Source organism: Mandrillus leucophaeus, unplaced genomic scaffold (genome assembly GCF_000951045.1).
Source record: "Mandrillus leucophaeus isolate KB7577 unplaced genomic scaffold, Mleu.le_1.0 Scaffold964, whole genome shotgun sequence".
In the NCBI taxonomy this organism is placed as follows: domain Eukaryota; kingdom Metazoa; phylum Chordata; class Mammalia; order Primates; family Cercopithecidae; genus Mandrillus; species Mandrillus leucophaeus.
The window spans coordinates 1462447-1486793 of record NW_012110519.1 but is presented as its reverse complement, the minus strand read 5'-3'; the positions used below and the strand labels follow the sequence as shown (position 1 = coordinate 1486793).

The window sequence follows — 24347 nt, the reverse complement described above, 5'->3', positions numbered from 1 at the left end:
CGACCACAACACTCTCCTTAATTACAAAACAAGTGTCATGGGGCAGAAGACTGGAGTGGTCATTAGTTTTTAAATCATACTGTCCTAAATCTGATCTCACCATGATCTCCCTTTTAGACTACATCAGGAGAAGATGTTCGAGACTTTGCCAAGGTACTAAAAAACAAATTTCGAACCAAAAGGTATTTTGCGAAGCATCCCCGAATGGGCTACCTGCCAGTGCAGACTGTCTTAGAGGGGGACAACATGGAAACGTGAGTAGTGGCAAAAGCAGAACAAACGCTTGTTTGATGTATATTTGAACTCCTCTCAGCTGAACACCCTCCTTCACTCCCAAATGCAAACAGTCTCTTCTATTTCTTTCTTTTTATTTACGTTAGCTGAAAAGAGAAAACTAAGCTGATGTCCAGTTGCCATTTCCCCACTTCACTTGACAATTTCTTTTTCCAAAAGTTAAACTTTATCTCACAGGGGAAAAAAAAAAAAACCACAAAACAATACAGCCACTAATTACCTTACAAGCCTTATAAGAAATATGGGACTGTTTACAAATGAGGGATTCCAGTATTTCATTTTGATTTTCCTCTCTCACAAATCAGTAAATGTGTGTCTTTTTGTATCTCATTGTGTGGTCATATCTAGTCACTTGTTTCTACTCAAGAGAAAATATAATCACAGGAAAAAACTACTTCACAGTAAGTAGTAATGGTTCTCACGATCAAAGGGATGTCTTCACCTCTTTTAAACCTGCTCCTCTTTTTCGCCTTAACTCTGATGGCAGTCACACAACTGTTTGTTTTCCTTTTAATTCACTTTACACCTTGGTTTGGCTATTGCTTTCCATGGTTCATACTTAATTGGCTGGATTTTATTTATTTTGACCTTTCAGTAAATTTTTTTTGCAGCTGAGTTTGCGTGTGTCTCTCTTCACCACCTCATTTTTTGTTTTGCAGTCCCGTTACTCTGATCAACTTCTGGCCGGTAGATTCTGCGTGAGTACTTTTGCTGAAGGGTGCTGCTACCACCAACACATTCGCTCGCTTGGTTTTCTTTTGTTCTGTTTGTTTGTTTGTTTTGTTTTGTTTTATGGACATATTAATTCCCTTTCCTTCATTTCAGTTTGTTTTATTCTTTTCTTGATGAGACTTTGAAAGTACTATCTACACAGATCAGGAGAATCAGAGTGGGTTTTTCGGTTCCTCCACCAGGTGAAATTCAAACCAGCAGAAATCCTGGCTTGAATTCAAATTATAATCAAAGAAGTTACTGGAGTTTTAGCTGTATTCCTGGGAGACATGTTTATATATTTCTTCATATAAAAGCAAGGAAGAACCTTCTGATTACGTCATAACATTCTTTAGCCATACTTCTTGAGATTCGATGCTTTTTAGAATCTTTAGGGTCTGTTATAAGTGAACTATTAAAAATCAGCAGAATTCGTTTTAAAGTATGATGTTGAGTTTGGCTGAATAATTTTAATGAGGTGTGCGGACTGTTTATCGGGTTATGCCATGCTATTTGACTAATCATTATATACAAGGCTTTCCAAATTTTGAACTAAACTCACTTTGCTCTCCTCTCCAAACTAAATATTCAGCTCATAAATAATTATACCTTTGCTCTAGGAGGAAAGTATATTATAGTCTTTGTTGTTACTATTGGTGTGTATTAATACTAAGGTTAGATACCAGCAGATGATTTATCTCAGAGTTTATAATGTTAGAAAACTCTTTTTTGGGGCCTGTGATTTATATATTAGCAAACGAAGTGCCTGTTTTAAAACTACATTATGTAGGGTTGTTATAACAAACTTTTGGTATTTCAAAGTATACTTTATTTAAATATTTATTGAAAATCAGACGGCTCTATTATGTATAAAGGGGAAATGACCAGTTCGGAAGATAAGCTTATGTAAGAATTCAATTTCTTTTTATTGAGTCTTTTTTATTGTTCCACTGTGTAATTTAATTTAAACTAGGTCCTTTTATAAAAACCCTGTAGTGATAAATGCAAATTATTAATTGAGGTTTATTTTCAGTCTTTATGGGCCTAAAGGAAGTGGAAGGCTTCCCTTTCTTTTTTAAAACTTCGTTATTGTGCCCCTTAATTTTGAGATATGGTAGCTATAAGTAGTATATTCTCTGATTTATTTAATCATCGTGCTTAAAGAACTTTGGGAGTTATTTAGATTCAGTTATGTCCTCTGCCTCTTGGAAATTGTTTTTTCTAACCCAGGTAGTCTTTTATAGAAGTTACAACCTTTCAAAAATAAGAAACTTTTAAAGAGTTGATACACTACAGTTTCAGCTTGATTGGATCGTGATAAGTGAATGGATTTACTCTATGTTGAAATAAGTTTAACCAAGTAAGAAATCCAAATGACAAATATGCTAAAGAACAGCTGTTACGAATACATAGATAAAAGTAGCACAAAATAATAAAGAGTAATTAATAGTTCCTTGAAAGGCGAAAAGGAGCTACACATAAGCTAATGAGAAAAAAAAATTATGACAATCAGTTTAAAGTAACTTATTTTAAGTAGAAGATTTTGTCTTTCTTAAACGCTGAAATACTTTAAAATTAATAACATCTTTTATTTAAAAATCTTTTCTAACAACTAAAACACACCTCCCAATTTGTCTTTTTTATGAAGAGTTGGTTAGATTATTCAGAAATAGTGGCAAGTTTTAATTTTGAGGAAGAAAACAAACCTAGCAGATATTAATAAGAAAAATAACATGGAATTATCCTGGAGGCTAAGAATTAAAGCTCTGTATAAGTCTGTGTTTTCTTTAATAGCAGTAATTATATTTAAAGCATTTATTCATAGGATTATAAATACTATATAAAATATATTACAAAGCCATCCTATTCAGGCATAAGAGCCAGGTCCTAACGTGTTTTATTTTGCAAGAATTTTATCTAATGTTAACCAATCCTATGATGATTACAGTATTTAATCCATTTGATATGGATCACAGAATTTGAAAGTTTCCAGAGATACAGACTTTTTGGTTTTCCTTAGACTAAACTCTTATTTGCTTGTGTTTGTCATATTACTTTAAACTAAAGCTACCATAGGCCTTTATATTGTTTGTCGATAAGTGAGCCAGTCAAACAATATTCTTTGAGCGATTCTGCATTGAAACCTAAATGAATGTCAACTTTTACTTAATAGAGTTTTCATGAAAGATAAGGTGGTGGTGGGTGGGTTAGAATTGACCAAGTGGGTCATTAACTCTAATAGTAAGTAATCCTTCTGGGTATATGGTTTTGTATTTAGGAAGTGGGAAGGGGGGAGCAGTATTATTACCTTCTTTTGGAAGTGTTTTAGAAGGCTTTGCACTTAGTTTTCTTTGTGGACTAAGTGGCTTTGTATTTTTACTAATTCTTGGTTTTTAAATGATTCATCTCTGACCAGTACTCCCTTTTGGCTCATTTTCTGGTTTAATAAGTGCCTCTTTTAGTGTATATTTTTTAAGATTTCTGGTTATTATAAGTTCTTGTGCTTATGCATGCTGTGATAGGCGCCACAGATATTAATAAGAAAAATAACATGGAATTATCCTGGAGGCTAAGAATTAAAGCTCTGTATAAGATTTTCTGTATAAAATGGTATTAAAGTGTTTTGGATTTATATGCCTCTTTTCTTGGTGTACTTATGCTCCAAGGTCTTAGGCTTTCTTTCTTCTATACACTTCCAGGGTAGCAACTGTTATAAGGGAAAACACTACTAATGTATTTTCCCTGATGGTAGGCTTTTTGCTTATTGAAAAATATGTAATTGAAAGACTGGTCTATTCCAAAAGATAGTTCTTTTAATACAAATAATCCAAGTATTAATTTATCTTGATCTGCAGTGAAGATTTCAAAACAAACCTTAGCATTTTTCTAATAATGGGCTATGCCAGGGTTCTAGAAGATTAACAGATTAACTCTCCAAAACTATAGTGAAGATTCACATGGAAATCTTTGGATCTGCTTATTAAATTGAGTAGTCATCCTTTTGTTTCCTCTTGACAATTTAAACGTCTTTATAACTCATTTCAATTTGATTATGATTACACTTGACCTAGATGACATTGGTTTCATAAATAAGACCTTGATCTCTCAGGGAAGAATTCCAGTTCCCTAGTTATTTGCTGTAGTGTGTTGTAATTATTTTACTGTAGTATATTAAGAAACAGGAATTTCTGGCACATTTTCTAATGCAAGCTTAGCTACTGGTAACTACATCTTTTTCTTTTTTAATGTAAGAAGAAACAAACACATTCTCCTTAGTGTTTCAACCAAGTCCTTCAGTGCTACTTGGACATTGGGCTAAACCAGGGTCCTCTCTGAATTACATTATTGTTGACTTTTGGATTTATGCCTTTACCTAAGGGCTTTCTGTGTCAGCAGAGAAATGGAAGAGACCTTTTGTGCTATTCCAATTAAAACAAAAAGTACAAGCCTAAACTGGTTTTCAGAACAGATGGTTTTTTTCCTAAGGTTAATCCAAAAGATGCTATAAAAACTTCAAGGATAATTAATAGATCAGATATGAAAGGATGAAAAAATGTTAACCCTACCAGAATTCTAGCCTATGGAGATAAGAAAAGATAGGTGTTTATATACAAAAAGCATATAGACTATTCCTGCTGATGATCTCCTCTTATTTTCTCACCTGTGTTTTAGCACACAGTATCCCTAAGAAATATTTCAGATATCATGACATTCTATGAAATATAGTCATTCTTTTTAAAAACCTCACAATATAATCCTGGGTCATTCTATTTTGTGCTAGAAATTAGTAGTATAGTCTTGCTGCTGACTTGGAAGATACATTTCTTCTTTACAAGATTGCATAGATCAAGACATCTTGATACATGGAGTCTTAAGAAGTCTTGTACTAGAGTAGCCTCTTTGAAGCTAAAATAATTGTAAGTATCTAGGCAAATGTACAGCTTTCATTCAATAAGAAGATAGCCTATAAATGGTGCAGGTGTAAACTATTTAAATTTTTAAACCACATAGTGCTAACACAATTTCAGAACTATAGGATATGAGAAATTAAAAAGTAGGAGGACAAAATGCTACCTAGAAACTGTCTCCCCCAACCTTTTCTATGATGGGAATTTTCCAGAGAAGCTTTTGGCCTCTCTTCATGGCTTTTAATAAAAGCAGAAGTATGAGAAATCATCTCACAAACCTGGATTTTAAAATACTTGATAATATTTAAGATATAGGAGCAGCTAAATGTATACATTATCCATAGAATTAGAATAGAAGCATTCTAGGCCATGTGTATAACATAACTGTGTGGTGGGGTTTTTTCTCCATTAATGGATGGTATCTGTGACTAATCACATTTTCTGCCTTATAGGCCTGCCTCGTCCCCTCAGCTTTCACATGATGATACTCATTCACGCATTGAACATTATGCTAGCAGGTATGAGACTAGTTGAATGCCAGGCAAATATTGATTGAAATAACTAACCAAGGAAAGCTAACCTATAATATTTTAAACAAATCTTTTCTTTTTTCCCCAAACTTGTCTGATTCCTACTAATCAACTTGCCCTCTAACGTGCATGCCGTTCCACTGCATGTTGTTTTTGGTCACCAACAAGAACATTAGTCCAGAATAATCTTCCCTAACCCTGGCTTTTAAACATTTCCGGTAGCCTTGCTATTTTTTTTTATACTGAGCACATTTACTAAATTGGCTTACAAGTAGTCTAACCTCCTTAGAAAACTGCTAGACCAGACATTCATATATGAAAAAAATGATACTGTATTATGTAGAGAATATGAAAGCATCAGCTTTCCATTTGTGTATTTATTTTACATGACATACTGTAAATAAGAGAATAATTTTCCTAATCCTTGGACCTTTCTGTCTCACCTTCTTTGTGTTTAAGATCATTTTTATACCTAAAAACTGAATTACTAATTTTAAAATATCTTACGCTTGTTAAATCAATCCGTAAGAGTTTGGTTAACTTTTTTTTTTAGTTGTAAACATGCAAACAAAAAACCTGTATAACTGCCTGAGGTGAAGAAGATTTTAAAGGTAAAAATTGGTGGCAGAATGTTTCGAGAGCTTACTGTGCATCCATCCTTTGTCAATATTCTAACTGCTGGACATGTTTACCAATCGCAAAAAGCATTAGCTAGCTGTGTAAGTCTGTCATCAGCGGAAAGTAGTAATTGTCTTAAAAGACAAGGGGTAGTGTAAGGTAGGGAGTGCACTTATTGTTAGGGAAGCTTTTCTTCTGAAAACAAAGACCTGTTCTCAGTGAAAGCAAGATCGATCTGTAGGGAGAAAACAGTGAAATACAACTTTCCTTAGAATTTATATCATAAATGTAGTGCCACTAACTAGCTGTGGTCTACCACACACTGCCTCAAATGGTTAAGCCAACACACACATCCTTTAATTTGAAGGATTCCTTTCTCCTCTTGCCATGATTTATCCTTTAGTTTTCAGGAATGTTCGATTAGGTCTTGATTAGATTATAAGAAGTCACATAAGTTTTAATGAGCTTTTACGTTTTTTATCAGGCTAGCAGAAATGGAAAACAGCAATGGATCTTATCTAAATGATAGCATCTCTCCTAATGAGAGCATGTAAGTATCCCATCTCTTTTTACAAAATGTTCCTGACGATGAAATTGCTTTGAGGGATTTAGAGGTAGGATAGCACAGGATATAGGAATTAGCATCATATTCATTTGATCTTTTAAGGAGCCATTCATTTACTTTTTTCCTTTAATTCTTAATGCCCTGGCATGGAATGAGCTCATCCAAATTCTGGCATTATTAGCATTCAGAGTAGCAAAAATAGTTTGCCTTATTCTTATTTAAACTTATTTCATACCATATGATTACAAATTGCAGAGTCCCAAGTACCTATAGTAATGCTTAATCTTTGACCAAACCTGCCAGATATTTAAAGGGATAGGATATTAATTTTAAAGTGATGGCTAAGCACTATTTTCTCCACTCATGGGGAGTGGAAATGTGATCTTGGTATAGCATAGCTATTCACATATGGTAGGTTAGTTAGGCGTTTTCCTTCAGAAATCCAAAGAAGTCGATTTTTGTGATTTAGCATCTTCACAAGATAAACAGAGTGAGGCAATCTTATGAAAGGTTTCCAGAGGAGAAGTAAAAATTCAGGTCACAGTTCGTTAGCAGGATGATAAGCCAACCCTATTAAACTTTAAGGACAGAGATAGAGTGGTGCTAAAAGCAACAGGGAACACAGCTATGGCAGGGAAACTGAGGCTTCATTGTAGAGTAAGGGCAGTGTTCACAATACAGGGCATAAGGGAACATTGCCGTGAACCAAGTAAATGCTGACCAGGGCTTGAGGTACAGAGAGCAGGCATTGAAGCAAATATGAAGGAAAAAAATAAGGATCTGCCAACTGAATAAATAACATAAAGAGAAGAAATCTAGTCAAAGTATTATGATGCCTTTTTAGTTTGATAAAGTGTGGATATCTCACCCATCTTGGAGAATATAGACAAAGGGAAGAATGATAAATTTATCATATGTAGTTGGTGTGGTAGCACAAAGTCATGCTCAGATGAGAAAAGAACCTTCATAAGGATTAGGCCAAAAGACATAGTATCAAAGTGGCATATATGTAACTAGTTATTGAAGACATGAGAAAAAACAATCTAATCTGGTACATAAACGATCAAGCTAATAATAAAGAATCAAGTCAACCCTCAGTCATTTGTATATGACTTAGTTACTTCAAACAAACAAACAAACAAGCCTTTCCCCAACCATAACTGTGATGCCTTATCTTTCTTAGCTATGGGAAAAAGTATTAATGGTATTAATATATAAGATACTTCGACAGTAAAATATGTGGCCAAAGAATCAACTAAATGTAAATAGCTTGTGCTTCTTTGGCTCACTGATTTTGATATTAGAAGCTCTAGCACATTCAAATTAATTCAAGTTGTATCTGTGTAACAGTGGCTGTCATTCATTGACTGCCTAAGAGAACAGGAAGAAAAGTGTAGTTACAACTCTAGGTTATAATTAAACATGGCAAGTTCTAGCAATAAAACTTCAGAATTTGGAATGAGTGTGATAAATTAGGTGGTAAAGCTGCTTTTGTTTTATTTTAAACTAAGCTTTAGCTTATTCTGAGGACATAAAATCTATTTTGATTCAATGTTGGATGGCAAAAAATCATGGCATTTTAGGGACACATTTGGGGAAGTGGTTTGGTGGATTGGTTGACCTCACTTAAATGTGTTTTTAATACCCAATAATTATTTTTAGTCAGCTTTTCACATCTAAACCAGTTAACTGGCTTGATAGACAAAAATAATTCAAATGAGGAGGACTTTTTCCTAAATTTCAGATTTTTTTTTCAACTGAAAATTAAGTGGGTATGGAGAGGAGAATATTAGTGTATCATCTTAATGATATCTAACCAGAAACAAAGAGCTTTAGCCTGTCATTATGGACAGAATGAAATTCTTATAACTTGGAGGTAAACAGGCCTTTCAGGGGCTTGGAGCAATGCATTCAGAAAAAAGTTTGTCCTGTGTATTAGAGAGCTCCTAGTTTCCAGGAGAGATTGCAGCTGCCTCCCCAAATATAAGCCTTTTTGCCCCCTTTTCCCCCAAGGTTAGTCCTTAAAACCATTATGTATAAATTTTAAAATAAATAAAACTTAAATTTGAAAAAACTCTGCCCTGAGGAATGAGATGTTCAGTCTTCTTTTAATCAGTCACCTTAATGGCTTTTTTCCCCTCAATTTTTGTTTATCTGTCTAAACAATAACTGAATGAAACAATCATTTATCTCCAGTTTAATTGTTGTTGTCATTCTGCCTCAATGACTCATATAAGTTAAAACTGACTTACTGAAGCTATATTTTTTGGTTACATTGCCTTCCACTTAAGAAAATATTTCCTCTGTTACTTTTAGAGCTGCAAGGTATTTTTTCCTACTCAGTACAACAATAGCGTGGGTTAGTGAACAGATTATCTTGACAGGCTTGGTGGCCAAAGCATTATACAGCGATTGTTATGTCTTTTAATATTTTTTAGCTATTGACTAACATCGATGTAGAGTCCCAGTATTTCTGTAATTCTGCCTTTCATTTATCCATGTAAATAGGCCAATCAATTTCATTTGAAAATTTGAGCAAGAAAACACTTTGAATTGTTACCAATAGAATGGTAGATCACAACCTCAACAGTATCAAAAGGTCTTTAGAAGCAGGAAAAAAGGTCTAATTAATTGTTAAGAGCAAATAAATGTTTCTATTTTCAAATACACTCCTGAGTCCCTAACCCCCAAAGCAAAATAAGGGGGGGAAAAAACCAAAACCTTTGATTTTATTTTCCAGAGATGATGAACATTTGTTAATCCAGCATTACTGCCAAAGTTTGAACCAGGACTCCCCCCTGAGCCAGCCTCGTAGTCCTGCCCAGATCTTGATTTCCTTAGAGAGTGAGGAAAGAGGGGAGCTAGAGAGAATCCTAGCAGATCTTGAGGAAGAAAACAGGTGAGTTTTCTTTCTAGCTTTGTCATTGGTATGCAGAGTGCATACACTTGCACACATAGAAAAGTGCCAGGAATCTTCACTTAGAGTCATTTTATGTCTAATTGTTTTCTAAAATAATCTGTTTAGCTCCATTTGCAGATTCTCTTTTTTTTTTTTTTTTTTTATCTGAAAGATCAAGTTGTATGCAATAGTATGATGAAGAACTCATATTTTAGGTGTGAAGGAACTAATGCTGATGGTGGTATTTGACTTGCTGCATGTGCCTCCGAGGCTTTGATTTTATATTTGAGAATAGAATTTAAGAAAACAGTAGGTTATTTAATTTTATGATTATATGATTTTTTACATGTGTTTGGCCGTATTATTCTACCTCAAACATTTAAGAAAGTAGGACTATTGGCTTGGTCATATTGGGAAACCAATTGTTTCGTCTTATTTTTCATCATCAAACGCAGAAATTATTATTTATGTTCACCATCATAGCAGATTAGTGAGACAATTCCAATTGTCAGCCATCACCTGTAAAAGACATTCATAGAAAAATAGCAGAAATTGTAGAAGAGGAAAAAGGCTAAAGAACTCTCACAATGACTGCAGGGAGGACAAAGATGTAAAACTCTGGGGTATTGTATGGTGTCAGGATAATGCAAATCATTGGACTTTTAGTTTTGTATTACATTTATTATGTCACAGGTCCCTGGTTTAAAAAGTCTTCTCACATGATCACTTCTAACTCACAATGTGCCTTCTTCAGACAAGTGCCACCAAGCAAGGATTTAAAGTAGTTGTTGCTCAGATTTGTGGGTCTTAAGTACTTTCATCTCTTTGGTTGAGCCCAAGGCACCAAGAGCTCTTAACATAGGCAACACAGTGTGTCTGAGGTCAGTGCCCTCGGGAGTATGCCACTTCAGGATGAAAAAGCAAACAGCCATTCATCCATTGCTTCCTGCTGCCACTGCCCGCCTTCTAGCTCTTAACACCTCTGACCTATGGCCATAGCTCCTTATCTGGTTGGCTTCCCTTTAGTCTCTTCCCCACCCTTCCAATAAATCCTCCATACTGACTCTACTTGTACATCTTGCCAGAACCAAGACCCATCATGGCATTCCCCCTTTCACTGGATTTCTGCATGTAGAAAAAAATCAAGCTTTTTAGCGGGGCATTCAAACCCTTCCACAATATTCTCTTGACCTGCTTTTTTGATGCCATCTTCTTTTGTTCTCCCTGTATTCTGGTCATGCTATTGTAGCTAGTATTTCTGAATACATCCTGCTCTCATCTACTTTTGGGGTCAAGCTCAAGCTTGAGTCTCAGCCTAACTGCTAACCTCTAACCCACCACTGCCATATCTGACAAAGGAATCCCACCTATCCTCTGTCACATTGCTCAAAATAACTTTCCCCATGGAGCCCTGCTAGATCCCTGCAGTTGGAAGAAATCTGTCTTTTGCCTCTATTCCCAGAACACTTTGGACCTTTCTCAGAAAATTCCTTGACAGTTTGCCTTTTTATCAGTTATTACCAGTGCCTCTCTTTAATGAGCTAGTGTGTGTCTTTGGGGCATGGACCGTATCTTAATCATCCTCATATCCTCCATAGTACTTAGCATGGTTTAAATACTTAATGGATACTCAGGAAATGTTTGGTAAAAACCTGAAAATACTGCAAGAACATCACATGAGTACCATCCAGGAGATAATATTGAACTTTTTTTGTTGCTGTTGTTTTAATGATAGCTTTATTTTTGGCCTTACTTTTAAGATCATTTGTCAATGAAGACCATGGTAGAGAAAACATTTCTTTCCACTTTATTGAGAATAATCAGTAATATCCATTTATGTTAAATCTGTAATTATTGTAGGGGTCAAAGTCAAATTGGAATAAAAAGTTGGAACTGACACTGTAAACAGAATTTGATGTTACCAAGGAGTAAATATGTTTTTGAAGTATATGATTGTGTAATATATCTTTTGAGCTCACTGGTCAAGAGCCCTGCCTTGTTTGTGGTTAGCATAGTCTCTCTCCATACCATTGCACTTGGGTCAAAGAATGTTGGTAAAGAGTACTGATAACTATCATTTATATATCATTTTATTTTGAGCACACTTTTACGTATTTTAGGTCATTTAATCTTCTTACAAACTCTATAGAGAAGAGACTGTCACCTTTCGGTGAATGAGACACAAGTTCAGAGAGGTTCACACAGCCTGTCCCAGATTTCCCAGTCAGCCAGTGGTAGAACTAAATTGAAATCCAGACTTTTCTGACTCTAAATAGGCAACTCTACCTTCAACCAGATAATAAAGAAGAGTTAAGTCTCTGTGAATGTCATTTACATAGAATTGAGGCATATTCCCCAGAATGTTCCTTAACTTAAGGGACTATCTGTGAGGACTAAGTGTCCCTGAATAAACCTGTTCATCTACTTGTAGGGCAGTGATAACCACTTTACCTTGGAAGATATCCAAGACCATTCTCCAAGAATGGGACGGTTTGTTCTCTAAAAGAACAAAAAAACATAACACCAGGGCTACTTAGAGCTCCAAAATGAGGACTCTGGGGTTGACGCAAATCTTTCTGTAAGTTACCTTGACCTTCACAAAATGATCAGGATGAACTTCCTTCATTTTCCCTTCATTTTGTCCTATTTGACCTCCTACCAAATTCTAAAGAAATGTCTCCACAGAGTTCCCTTCCTGAAAACAGCCCGTGCGGTTTTCTTTGCTTTGCCCAGTCCTGTCTTCTTGCAGTTCTGCGCAAGGAGCTTCAAAGCCCTAGATTTGCCCTCGCTACCCTTGAATTCAATGTTGCTTAAGGAGCCTTTAATTTGCCATTTCCTATTCTTCCTGAGAAAACCCAGGAAGTCTTTAGATGCCCTCTCTGTGCACAGCTAGCTGGCTGTGTCCCAGGTCAGCATTGGGCTATGCAATCTGACAAATACGAGCATACTTGTAGAGAAAATAAGAAAGGATATTTAAAATTGAGATTGTCCCAAGTCCTTTGGATGCATACTTATTGATCTGTTAATATATATATTTTGTGTTCCTTTAGCTGTGATTTATCTCCAAATAACAGTTAACAAAAGAGAGAGGCCTGGAGAGCACCATTCCTGACTATTTATTTAATTCCATTAATTGTTCTTATTCATGACACCTCCCTGCAACCCCCTAGAAAAACGAAGGATGGCTGTTTGAGAAGTGTCTCAGAGGTATCTTATCTCTGTCTTTAGAATTCCATTTCTCCTGGTTGTTGCACATAGTATTCAATAAATATTTGTTGAATGCATTAATGAATACATGAATTGAAATGAAGCTGAATTTATTTTAATTGTAGCATACATGCATGCACTTTTGACTAAAATTCTTTTACAAACCTAATCTCGTAGAGAAAAGCCTTTCAAAAGCTTTTTTTCCTGCTTGCTTTTCAAAATACTCCCCTTTTTCAAACTGCCTTGATTAGCACCAGGCATGGCTTTGTCATAAATTTAGAATGTTAAGAACCCATTTTCCAAATCCCAGGCACTATATGTATCCCACATTGGTGTTCTCTGATTCTTGGTTTATGCCACAAAGATAAGGCTAAAGCTCTGAGTAAAAGCTAAATCCGACTGAGTTCTTCCCATAGTGCCTCCCATAAGTTTGGATGACTAATGGCGTTAGTGAGATATCCAGTGTATAATATTTCACTTCTGCATCATATTTCTCCTTCATTACCACATATAATTCAGATTCATTTTTATTTCATAAAGAACCATTAGAATGTTGGGTTTTTGCCCCATTGTGTGTCCTTAGCATTGCAAACTCAAGGTTTACTTTTTTGTCTTGCATTGATTAAAGCCTTGAGTCTCCTGACTTAAGTCTGTAGTGTTCAAATACAGAGATGTATTTTTCTCTGCACTGTCTAAATAAACCAAGACTTGCTCTGAAATTCAAGGTATGATCCTAGCAATGAAAAGGTAGCCTTTCTGAGAGACAAAGACTCACTGTCATTCTACTACCTGCATAGCAAATTGATTAGATTGTTCTCAAGTTGAAAAGGCAGCTAAATAAGTCTAAAGTTAAAGTTGTTAGTAGATGTTATATAACAGGAGGGAACTCTGTAGATTCTTAATACCTACTCAGGACCTTTCATGTGTCTTGCTGGGCAGTAAGACCTTATGAAGCCAAAATTTGAGTTTTCTCTTGTTCCTTTAAATTCCTCCAGTGATTGTGCAATATTATTATTGTTACAGTCAAAGAAGTTCTAGATCAGTTACTGATACCACTGAATTAAAGTAGCTGGAAATCATGATCCTGTTGCTTTACTTTGTAATTGACCTGATAACTTTGGACCTAGTCTAGTAGTTATCAATCTTCATAGCTACGGGATCTCTTTATTCAATGTTCTTTCATTAGGTCTTTGTGTAAGTCTCCAATGATGGTGAAAAAATAGCCAAAATGAAGGGAATCTGAAGAGGTTAGAATGGGCATTCCTATGGAATATAAACAAAGGTGTCAGAGTGAGGAATGGCAGAGTTTATTTGAGGGAAACTGCAGTTGTATTAACTTTCTTAAGAAGGCAAAGAATGAGAGGAGATGAGGCTGGCCAGGTCAGCAAGGGCAGGTCGGGAAGGGTGTGGCACCCACTGCGGAGTTGCTGCCTCCATGCCTAGTCTAGGGAGCCACTCAAGGGTGTGAGCCAGGAGTGAGGCTGTGATATTGACATGAATATACACCACACGGGCAGCTGTGTGGAGGGTAACTTTGAAAAGAGCGATGGTGGAACAAGGAAATCAAGTTGGGAGGAGTTACGTGGGAACCCAAGAAAGAGATGATTAGAGCCTTAAGTAAGGTGATAGAAATGAAGTAGACGGGCTGATCTGAGTGATATTTTGGGGGAGGGTAGACCTATTTGATTTGGTAGTTCTGTGGGACTAGGGTAGGAAGGAATGATTCCCAGGGCTGGTGACTACAAAACAAGATGATAGTAGTTGTTTGCAGCTGGGACTGATAATTCAGGAGGAGTCGCAGCAGGTCCGTCCTTTAACGCAGCAGTGTTTATAGAGGTCCTTCCTGAAGGGCTGAGTAGCTGGAAGATGATAAATGAGGTATGGAAGAGGTCGAGTTGAGGTCCTGGTGACATCTCCACGTGTAAATGTCTGACAGTCTGAGAGATAGAACTCTAGTGCTTGTAGAAAGGATATGAGCCTGAGATACTAGGTCTGTGAGTCGCCAGCTCACAGGTGGTAGTTGAAACAGTGAGGATGAATTTATATATCCAGGGAGCATGTAGCAGAAGGAGAACATTGGATTTGGTAGAACTCTGGAAGACGCGACTATTAAAATGTGTATTTAATTACTTTTATTTTTAATAGAGAATACACGTATATTATACAAAATCCAAAGGGTTGAAAAAGACATATAGAGAAAAGCAAACCCTTCTCTAACCTTCTCCCCTGGCTGTGGTGTTTCCAGCTCTGGAGGCTACCATCTGTCTTGGTTTCTTGTGTTTCCTTCCAAAGATGCTCTCTACACATGTAAATATTTGCAAACATATTTATTGTTGTTGGGGTTACTTCACACAGTGTCGTGCAGTGTTCACTCTGGTTTTCTCTTTTTACTTAAAAATCTTTAATTTTCACATGCTGGAGAAATGTGCCAGAAGAAGAGGAGGGCAGAGCTTGGGAATGATGGGAGCATTTTCCCACAGGAGGCAGGAGAGAGAAGGGTTAGGGAACTAAAGTATGGGAGGAGGTGTGACCTTGAATGAGAGAAGGACTGCCTCTGAAGACAAAGTGGTAAGTAAGGAATTTAGGGTAAGGAAGGGAGGAAAGAAGGATAACAGAATGAATGTTAAAATGTTCAGTAGACATCATTGGAAATAATTCAAGACCGATTCCTACGGCTGTTCCCACATGTTTTAAAGTTGGAGAGGAGAGGAAAGCATGGTATACGATACATTTAACGAAACTAGGCATTCAAGTTACTTGGTATATTAGTCCATTTTCATATGGGGCAATTTATAAAGAAAAAGAGGTTTAACAGACTCACAGTTCCATGTGGCTGGGAAGGCCTCACAATCATGGCAGAAGGTGAAGGAGGAGCAAAAGCATGTCTTACGTGGCAGCAGGCAAGAGAGCATTTGCAGGAGAACTGCCCTTTTTAAAACCATCAGATCTCATGAGACTTACTATCACAAAAACAGCATGGGAAAAACCCACCCCCATGATTCAGTTACCTCCCACTGGGTTCCTCCCATGATATGTGGGGATTATGAGAGCTATAATTCAAGATCAGATTTGGGAGGAGACAACAGCCAAACTATATCATTTGGTGACATGGGCCCCAAAACGAAGGGCTACAGAGCCCTTCTTTAGACAAAGGGGAGCTAGTTTGTTCACAGAAATCAGAAAGCCAAGACCTTTTATGGCAAGGATGAATAACAGCTAAAGGGCATACACGCCACATTGAAGAAGCTGTGAAAGAATGGGGTCAACCATCTCAGCTGTACTCGGGCAGGGAGGATAGGAACATGGTAGAAGTGGAATCACCATTATTCACAGGCTCAGTTTCTAACTAGCAGAGCCAATGTAACTAAATTTCCTTTAGTTTGTCCAAAGTTAATTGAAGTCTGAGGGGACTGATTCATAGTATCCAGTTCATGGAAGTGAATGGATAACCCAGAATGAAAGTTTATTTCTCCCTTTACCATAATTATCTCTCTTTTTAACTGCCTTGTATTAAATGTTATCAAGGTTGCCTTAAAGCTTTTTTAGGGGGAGACAGCATCTGGTTTAAGTGCAAATACTAGATCTATTAAAATGAGGAATATATTCATTTTTTAGGCACATAGCATCCTGTGTCTTAGAATCCAGTGTCTTAGGAATCACAATAAAAATCGTGTTCTGGTGCGCTTAGAATCTTGGCATCTAAAATTGGATGTTTGAGAGGACTGCTTTATACTACAGAAGAACTGAAGTACCCCTCTGGTGATTAGAATATTCATATCTTCCAAGTACAGCTGCCATCTCCCTAGAACATGCTGGATGAACAGTTTATGTTTTTACAATCCAATTTCCCCTTGTTTTTAGATTTTTCATGAAGACCCTCGTCCTCCTGTTGGCCTTCATTTGCCAATTGTCCCTCTATAGTAGAATTGATTATGGTCATAACTTTCTTTAGCTACTTACCAGGCCTGAGGATGTAATTCTGTTCAATTCTGCAGATAGTTACTGAGTACTTAATGTAATTTTAAAATTGTGAGACTACAAAGATGAATAAGCCTTGGTTCTTACCCTCATGGAGCTCAAAATTTATTTTTAGAAAGTTAAAATAGAAACAACTACTTATAACCTGGTATTACAAGTACTCTGGGGGCACAGAGGTGAATGATTTATTCTATCAGAGGGAGTCGAGAGGCCTTTACAAAGAGACTTTAAGAGAGAGTTAAAGTCTGAATGGGAGTTAAAGAGTTAAAGACTGAATGGGAGTTTTCCAGTCTGAGAGAGGGGGGAAGGATGAGTTTTCCGGACTGGTGGACCAGTGAGTAATGTGTGGCATGGAATGAGGAGAATAACAGGGCAGTGGAATGGTAGTGGGGACTACTGTTTAAATGACTTTGTGCATCATACTAAGGAGTTAGGGTTTTATCCTATAAGCAGGTAAACAGTGATGGCTTTTTGAAGGAAGGAGGGGAAGATTGAGAAAAATAACTGAACTGGCAGAAAGCTAAAGCCATAGAGATTGGTAGAAGTACAGTGGAATAGTCCATTAAAAGACGGCAGGTTCTTAACTAAGGATGTCTTAGGCAAGTGAAGAAGGGGATGGAAAAATTAGAAGGTCACTGAATGAATGAGACCAAGGGAAAATGGAGAGGGGGAGGCATCGGGTGTTACAGAATGTTTTAATTTGGGAACTGGGAAATGATCATTGTAAAACAAACAAAAACAACCTAGTGCACCCAGGAAAAACTGATTTGCAAAGCGTTAGTGCATGGAGAGAAAGAGCTATGTATCAGACATACTGAATTCTATTTGCCCAAGGACATTTGAGTGGAAATTTCCCATGTTGATTTTATGTGTTCAGTTTTCAGAAAGGATTCTTTAAAAAGTCATAGCAATACAATTCTTGCAATATAAATAATAGATCAATGAACATCATAGGGATTAGCATAGTTGATATGACTGAGCTTCAGATTCAGTTTGAGCTTCCCTGTAGCCAGGGAGATAATGGGAAGCAAAGATTTGTCTGTCTCTTAATATTGAATTAAAGAAGCATGCAGCATCCTAAAGAAACATCATTGTTTTCCTGGCTCTACGTAATAATAATAACAAAAATAGCTGTCCTTTGAGTGAATGCTATGGACAGGAACTCTTCTGAGTACATATAAACTCCTATTTAATCCTTAAAACAACCCTATGAAAGAGAGGCTGTTTCCAGAAGATTAAGTGGCACAGAGTATTAAGGACACTTCGTATGGCCAGCAAGGAACAGGACCTGTATTCAAACTTGGGTGGTGGTCCTGAACTCTTAAGCAGTGTTACACTTGAAGTGATTATTGGCTAGTGTCCTTATCAACATTTTTATAACAAATCCTAAGGGAAATTTTATGTGGCTGTTTCTCATGGCCTTTGATAATTGTGGAAAGCTTAACATTAAACAACAAAGATAGGATGACAGTTCTCCAAGGATAAAGGTCACTGTTGCCTCAAATGTGTTCTGCAGAATACCACTGAGATACTCTTAAGAAAAAAGGATTCCAAGGACAGAAAAACTTTGAAAGCATTCATACTGAAAAGTCATCATTACATTAGCATTTGCACTGAGGAGTTTGGAAGTGAAGAAACCTGATTGGCTTTGTCTAACCTCATGTTGCTCCCACTTACTTGACCTCAAGCCCAACTGCAATGTGATATGGAACACACTTTGGTAAAGAAATTCAAGTCTGAACTAAACTTTGAAAACTTTGAAAACAAGGAGGATAGCATAGTTGACTCTCTACTGTAGTTGCTGAGAAGCCTATCCACTGTGTCTCTGGGAACATCAGAAGATAAAGCTGTAACAGGTGCCCACAGAGGAAGCCTGGATTTTTCTCACAAAAGTAACTTTTGATATGCTCTAGTTGTGAAACAGTTACCCTGTAGACCCAGAAGCCAGAATGATTTAGTTTGAAAAATCTAAAGGTAGGTATTAAATTCTCTCTCATGACTATAGAAAATTCTTTGCACCATTTTTGTAGAATATCCCACTGAATAACTTGGCTTTTCACCCAAACCACCAAGAAAAATTTCCACCAGTGACGACGCATTAACTTCCTTGTTAAATGATTGAACTTTGAAAGATGTTTACCAAAGACAGCACCTTTAGCTTCATCACAATTACTGTGGAATCTTTCTTTGTAAGTAGTTAAATGCAAAGGCCAGTTGTTGCTTGAGGCCCCTCCTGGATTGTGATTTCAAAGTGTATCATCAACACATGGGAAGATTATTTCTCCCTCTTTATCTTATGACAGAAATGCAGGTATAGCTTTCATCTCAAGTAAGATTAAGGTATAAGTTACAAAGATGTGTAGCTACTATATGGTCCTGTGTAATGCTACTTGAGGAATGCTGTTCCTTTCCTGGTACTGAAATTTTAGAGGTTGCATAATCAGTATATCAACCTCGTGTGGCTTGGTGCTTAGCAAGTTTCAGTTTATAGAGCCCATGGCTAATCGAGACATCCAGGAGAATGTTGGAGAGAGAGGTCTGAAGCCTTAGAAGAGAGAAGTCTGGATTAAGGAATAATGAGTTGGGGGAGGGGATCATGGTCGTGGAGGAGGTGGAAGCCTAGGGAGAGGATAGAGACCTCTTAGGAAGAGAGTTTGTGTAAAATAGAAGACCAAGGACCTCCTGATGTACTTGACTGTAATTGGGCATGAGCAGCCCAGTTAGAAATGGTTTCCTGTTGGTATTACATGTGTAAATGGATGACTTCTGCAGATGGCTAAACTCATCCATTTTATTTTTTTACTCTCTTAATAGTTAAAATATGACCTTTTCTTGTGTCTCCAAATTCTGAGTTACCTTGTGGTGCTAGTCTATCTGTTGTAACTACAAACCCTAAGTAAATCCATATGATCCTTTTCCTGTAATTTCCTAGTAAATCAAGGTGATAATTTCAAAGGTAAAAATAATCTGTATTTTTAGCTTTAGCAGTGAGCATGATTCCGTCTTTTTGCCTTTGAGTAAGATTTATTACCATGGTGAAACTAAACAATATTCCACACACTAGAATGTGAGCTCTTCAAGGGTAAGGGATGGTGTCCTACATATATCTTCATCTCTACAGCACTGAGTGCATAAATGTGTTATAAAAATGAATGGATAAATATCCTTTGGAGTTTTTCTGTTTCTTGATGGATTTTGGGGTTGATTTGCAGCTATCTCCTTGTTTTTCTCATTTCTTACATTATTTTCTTCCCCAAAATCCCTTAATATACCTGTTTAGTTTGTGATGTCATTTTCCATTAGATTGAAACCATCCAAGTTGTTTAGGCTAACCCAGACTTAAGCATTTTCTGGGCTTATTTTTGGACTCTTTTTAAAACTCATCTGAAGATGTGCATACAGTTTTTCTTTTATGTACATGGGTTAAACCTTGATTTTTCCATAGTAGAAGAAAGCATTATAAAAATCTTATAATGCTATTGTCTTCACTGGGGAAATATCTTTTGTGCTATAAGAAATAAAATTTTGAATCTAGAATTTAGTTTTTTATAAGAGTTTTATTGAGATATAATTCTCATACTATATGATTTACCCATTTAAAGTGTGTTAGTCACTGATTATTAGTTAATAGGTTAACCAGTATTAATAATCACTGGTTATTAATTACAGAATTGTGCAAGCATCATCGCACAATTTTAGAACATTTTTATCCCCAAAAGAAATCCCATCCCCATTTTCAAGTCACTCCCCATTTCCCCTGCAACTATTCTTTTCAACCCTAGCAGTAGACAATCCCTGATCTACTTTCTGTCTCTATGGATTTGCTTATTCTGGACTGTTAATGTAAATGAAATAATATAATATACAGTCTTTTGTGACTGGCTTCTTTCACATAGCGTAATCTTTTAAAAATGATATCTATGCTATAGCCTGTATTACTATTTCATTCTTTTTTTGATGCTGAGTAACATTTCATTGTATGGATATACCACATTTTTTAATCTACTCATTACTTGATGGACATTTGGGGTATTTCTACTTATTGTCGGTTATGGATAATGCAGCTATGAACATTCATGTACAAGCACTGGTAATTATTTTAAAGAAATTATCCTGGGCTGGGCATGGTGGCTCACACCTGTAATCCCAACACTTTGGCAGGCTGAGGTGGCAGGATCACTTGAGGTCAAGAATTTGAGACCAGCCTGGGCAACATAGGGAGATACCATCTCTACAATTTTTTTTTTTAATTACCCAGGCATGGTGGCTCATGCCTGTAGTCCCAGCTACTCAAGAGGCTGGGGCTGGAGGATCGCTTGAGCCCAGGAATTCAAGGTTACAGTGAGCTATGATTACACCACTGCACTCCAGCCTGGGTGACAGAGGAAGGCCCTGTCTCAAAAAAAAAAAAAAAAAAAAAGATTCTTTAGTTTCTGTCATTGTAATAGAGGAGGCCATAGGATCATATATGGCAAGACTATATAGCAGTGCATGCCAGGGAGTGAAAACTAGGCCATCAAGCTGAATTTATTGGGAGAACTTAAGACTAAGTCTAGTTACACATGAGGGATTGAAGCTGGGACATACAAAGCTTAAAATTATGATTCTTCTAGAGACTGTTATGGTTTTTTGCTGACCACAGACAATGAAAGTTTGATATTTTGCTGTATTTGTCTGAAAATGGAAACACACTTTTCCCAATGGCCCTATTCCTGAGGACTAGACTTCTTCACCTCTAAAACCTCTCCAATCCTAGTTTTTCCTTTTGGCTGATGCTGACCAACCACTGCCATTTTTGTCTTGAGTTTTGTTAGTCTGTCTTATTTCCAGTAATAAGTGGTTAACATTTCTTATGAATTCTTCTTTTCTTGTGTTCAACTTCTGATTAATACATTTAGTCTATAGACAGTAATGAATTAGTACCTGATCAGGAATTTGTGAAAAACATCTCAGTTATTAAAGATTAAGAAACTAAAGCCAATTAATATTGTCATGTTCTGTCTCTTGGAACTTGAGCAAGATATGGATCTATGTGTCAAGGACATATCCAGAAAATAGAGTCCATGTAGATACATTAACCCTGTACCCTTGGTCCATATATTTTATTTCAGCAATGATCCATAGACATATTATAATTTGACAGTTTCATCACATACCTAGCGTATTGGGTCAAATTTAGGAAATCTCGTCCTAATGATCTCATTTTGCCCAGATGTTCAGCTGTGATAAACTTTACTAAGGCACAGATGATGGATGATATACAATAATTCCAAAATTTGGGGGTAGCTACAATATGGCTAGGGGCTAGAACTCAGGTATCTACAGGGCAAATATTCAGTGATTAGTCATTTTCTAAGCATTAGATATGCATATGTTCTGCCAAGCTCAGTAAGTCTGAGTAGATTGCTTTCATTTCAGATAATGTAAGTGCTTTCTTTTTATAGGAAGTTTTTAGCACATCTGAGGTTCTAAATCCAAAAAGTAAATAATATATAGAGAAAGAAGTAATAACAACAATAATAGTAACCAACATTTATTGAACACAGTATGGGCTGGGCATGGTTCAAAGAAAGTTTGACATATAGAACGTCGACCATACTGGCTTAATAATCCTCATAACGGAATTAGTGCTTAAGTCAGGTGCCCAGCCTCAGCCAGCAGCAGAGGCAAGTAAGTCATAAAGCAAGGTCTTCTGAATCCAAGACCATCTCTCAAGCCTTGTTCTAATTCTCTCCTCAGCCATGGATGGTGAAAGGCACCACAAAGGCAGGGTGTCAAAAAAAGTGGCATTGTTCAACCTTTCCCCTGATAGGGCAAAGCTTTTATTTTTTTCCTTTACAATCTTTGACATCTGTTTTAAAACGCAGATATCACTAGAAGAAATGACACTTTATTATAAAATCCTAGTAAAACTTAAATGTCTTACATAAAACCTTTATACTGAGCAAATTTCAGTAGGAAAGGGCTTGGAAGTAAGGCTCTGAATGTTTTAAAGGGGGACAGTGCTAAGAAATGATTAGAAACAAGAGCCTGGAGGGGTCCTGCCATTTTTACTGTTTTGCTTAAGGCTGACCTAAAATATGCATAGTCTTACTTCTCACCCTGTGAGCTTATCCTTATTAATGTCTTTTTCCACTTAGTTTAGGGGTGTTTTTGACTTTGTGTTTGATAAAATTTTACAGTACAGCTTTAGACATCTTTATTGTAACTTTTTTTTGAAATGGAGTCTCCCTCTGTTGCCCAGGTTGGAGTGCAGTGGCATGATCATGGCTCACTGCAGCCTCAACCTCCCAGACTCAAGCGATCCTCCCACCTCAGCCGCCTCCTCCTGAGTAGCTGAGACCACTGGCATGTGTCACGACATATCGCTAATTTTTTCAATTTTTTTGTAAAGATGGGGTCTCCCTATGTTGCCCAGGCTGGCCTTGAACTCCTGAGCTCAAGTGATCCTCCCATCTCTACCTCCCAAAATGCTGGGATTACAGGTGTGAGCCACTGCGCTGAGCTTTATTGTAATTTCAAGGGCTCTATGAATTTCCAGTTTTTACAATTCATCTTGCTTGCAGAATTTGTCTTTCATTTAAAAAACTGCTAATTTGCTATGTTTATAGCTGTAATAGTTCTGTATGATTTACTACATTTGCCTGAATTTAGATTGGTGGATATAATTTAGCTGCTTTTAATATTATTTGAGGGTAAACTCAGATTTCTTTGGATCTATTCCTTTTAGATGGGAATCTTTGTAGTTGTTCTGCTTTACAAAATAAGCCCTGTGTGTGCTCCTGCTTTGGTATACAGTTAAATGTATGATACTGTTAAGAAAACACTAATCACTGGAAAGTGACCTTCATTTATTTATTTCATAAATATCATTATACAACTATATAATTACACATAGTAGGGAAGCTCCATTTAAAGAGTAGATGACTTACATTGAAATCATTTGACCTTTGTAAATTAGTATAAATTACACAGAGATTGTTGTAATGTTCTTTATATACATAATAGTTATGATTGCTAGAGAGGCACTCATAAATCATTGCTAAAAGGGCTAGCTGCTTTCATGTTTTCAGCAGGTTGAGTTAAGGCAACAAGCCTTGCCAATTTGATTAATCTCTTATGTCCCTTAGTTGGTTCGGAAGTTTTCTTGAGTGTAAATTTGTATGTAGACAACAGAGTTTATATACTTTATGACATAAAATTAATCAGATACATCTACATATTTGTAGAATGGGGGGATTCTTGGCTCTATAAGAATAAGAAATTAATAATGGATGGAAGACTTTTTTTTAGGATGACTGGCTACAGGAAGAAATTGTAGTGACAGAAGCCATGTGTAGTGAATTTGAATTAATGTTCCTTAGGGAGCTACCAGAGAAATATAATTTACAAGATAATCAAGAATGTAAATAATAGATTCTCTGTGGAGTCGTCTGATCACTGACATATATTCATCTGTATTGAAATGACTTCATGACTACATTCTAACAATTAGAAAATCGTTAGGGGTGAGATGTACATGTATACCTTCAAGAAAAGCAAAATATGTATTGGTAATAATATAATTTGACAGTCAGCTGTTAAAACGAGTACATTGTATACTTGTTAAACATTAGAAACTGGGCATGGTGGCTCAC

General features: G+C 36.5%; 1 protein-coding gene across 4 annotated transcripts in view; it reads left to right on the top strand.

Moving 5' to 3' along the window:
• DMD (dystrophin) overlaps window positions 1-24347 on the top strand; it is a 147349-nt gene that overhangs the window by 87050 nt on the left and 35952 nt on the right. For 2 of the 4 annotated variants that reach the window (XM_011970700.1, XM_011970698.1), the window contains exons 9-13: window positions 118-254; window positions 954-992; window positions 5366-5431; window positions 6546-6611; window positions 9367-9525. In XM_011970700.1, coding sequence (XP_011826090.1) covers window positions 118-254; window positions 954-992; window positions 5366-5431; window positions 6546-6611; window positions 9367-9525 — 467 coding nt within the window. The remainder of the gene's footprint in view (window positions 1-117; window positions 255-953; window positions 993-5365; window positions 5432-6545; window positions 6612-9366; window positions 9526-24347) is intronic. The other 2 variants (XM_011970699.1, XM_011970701.1) reach the window with 2 other exon arrangements.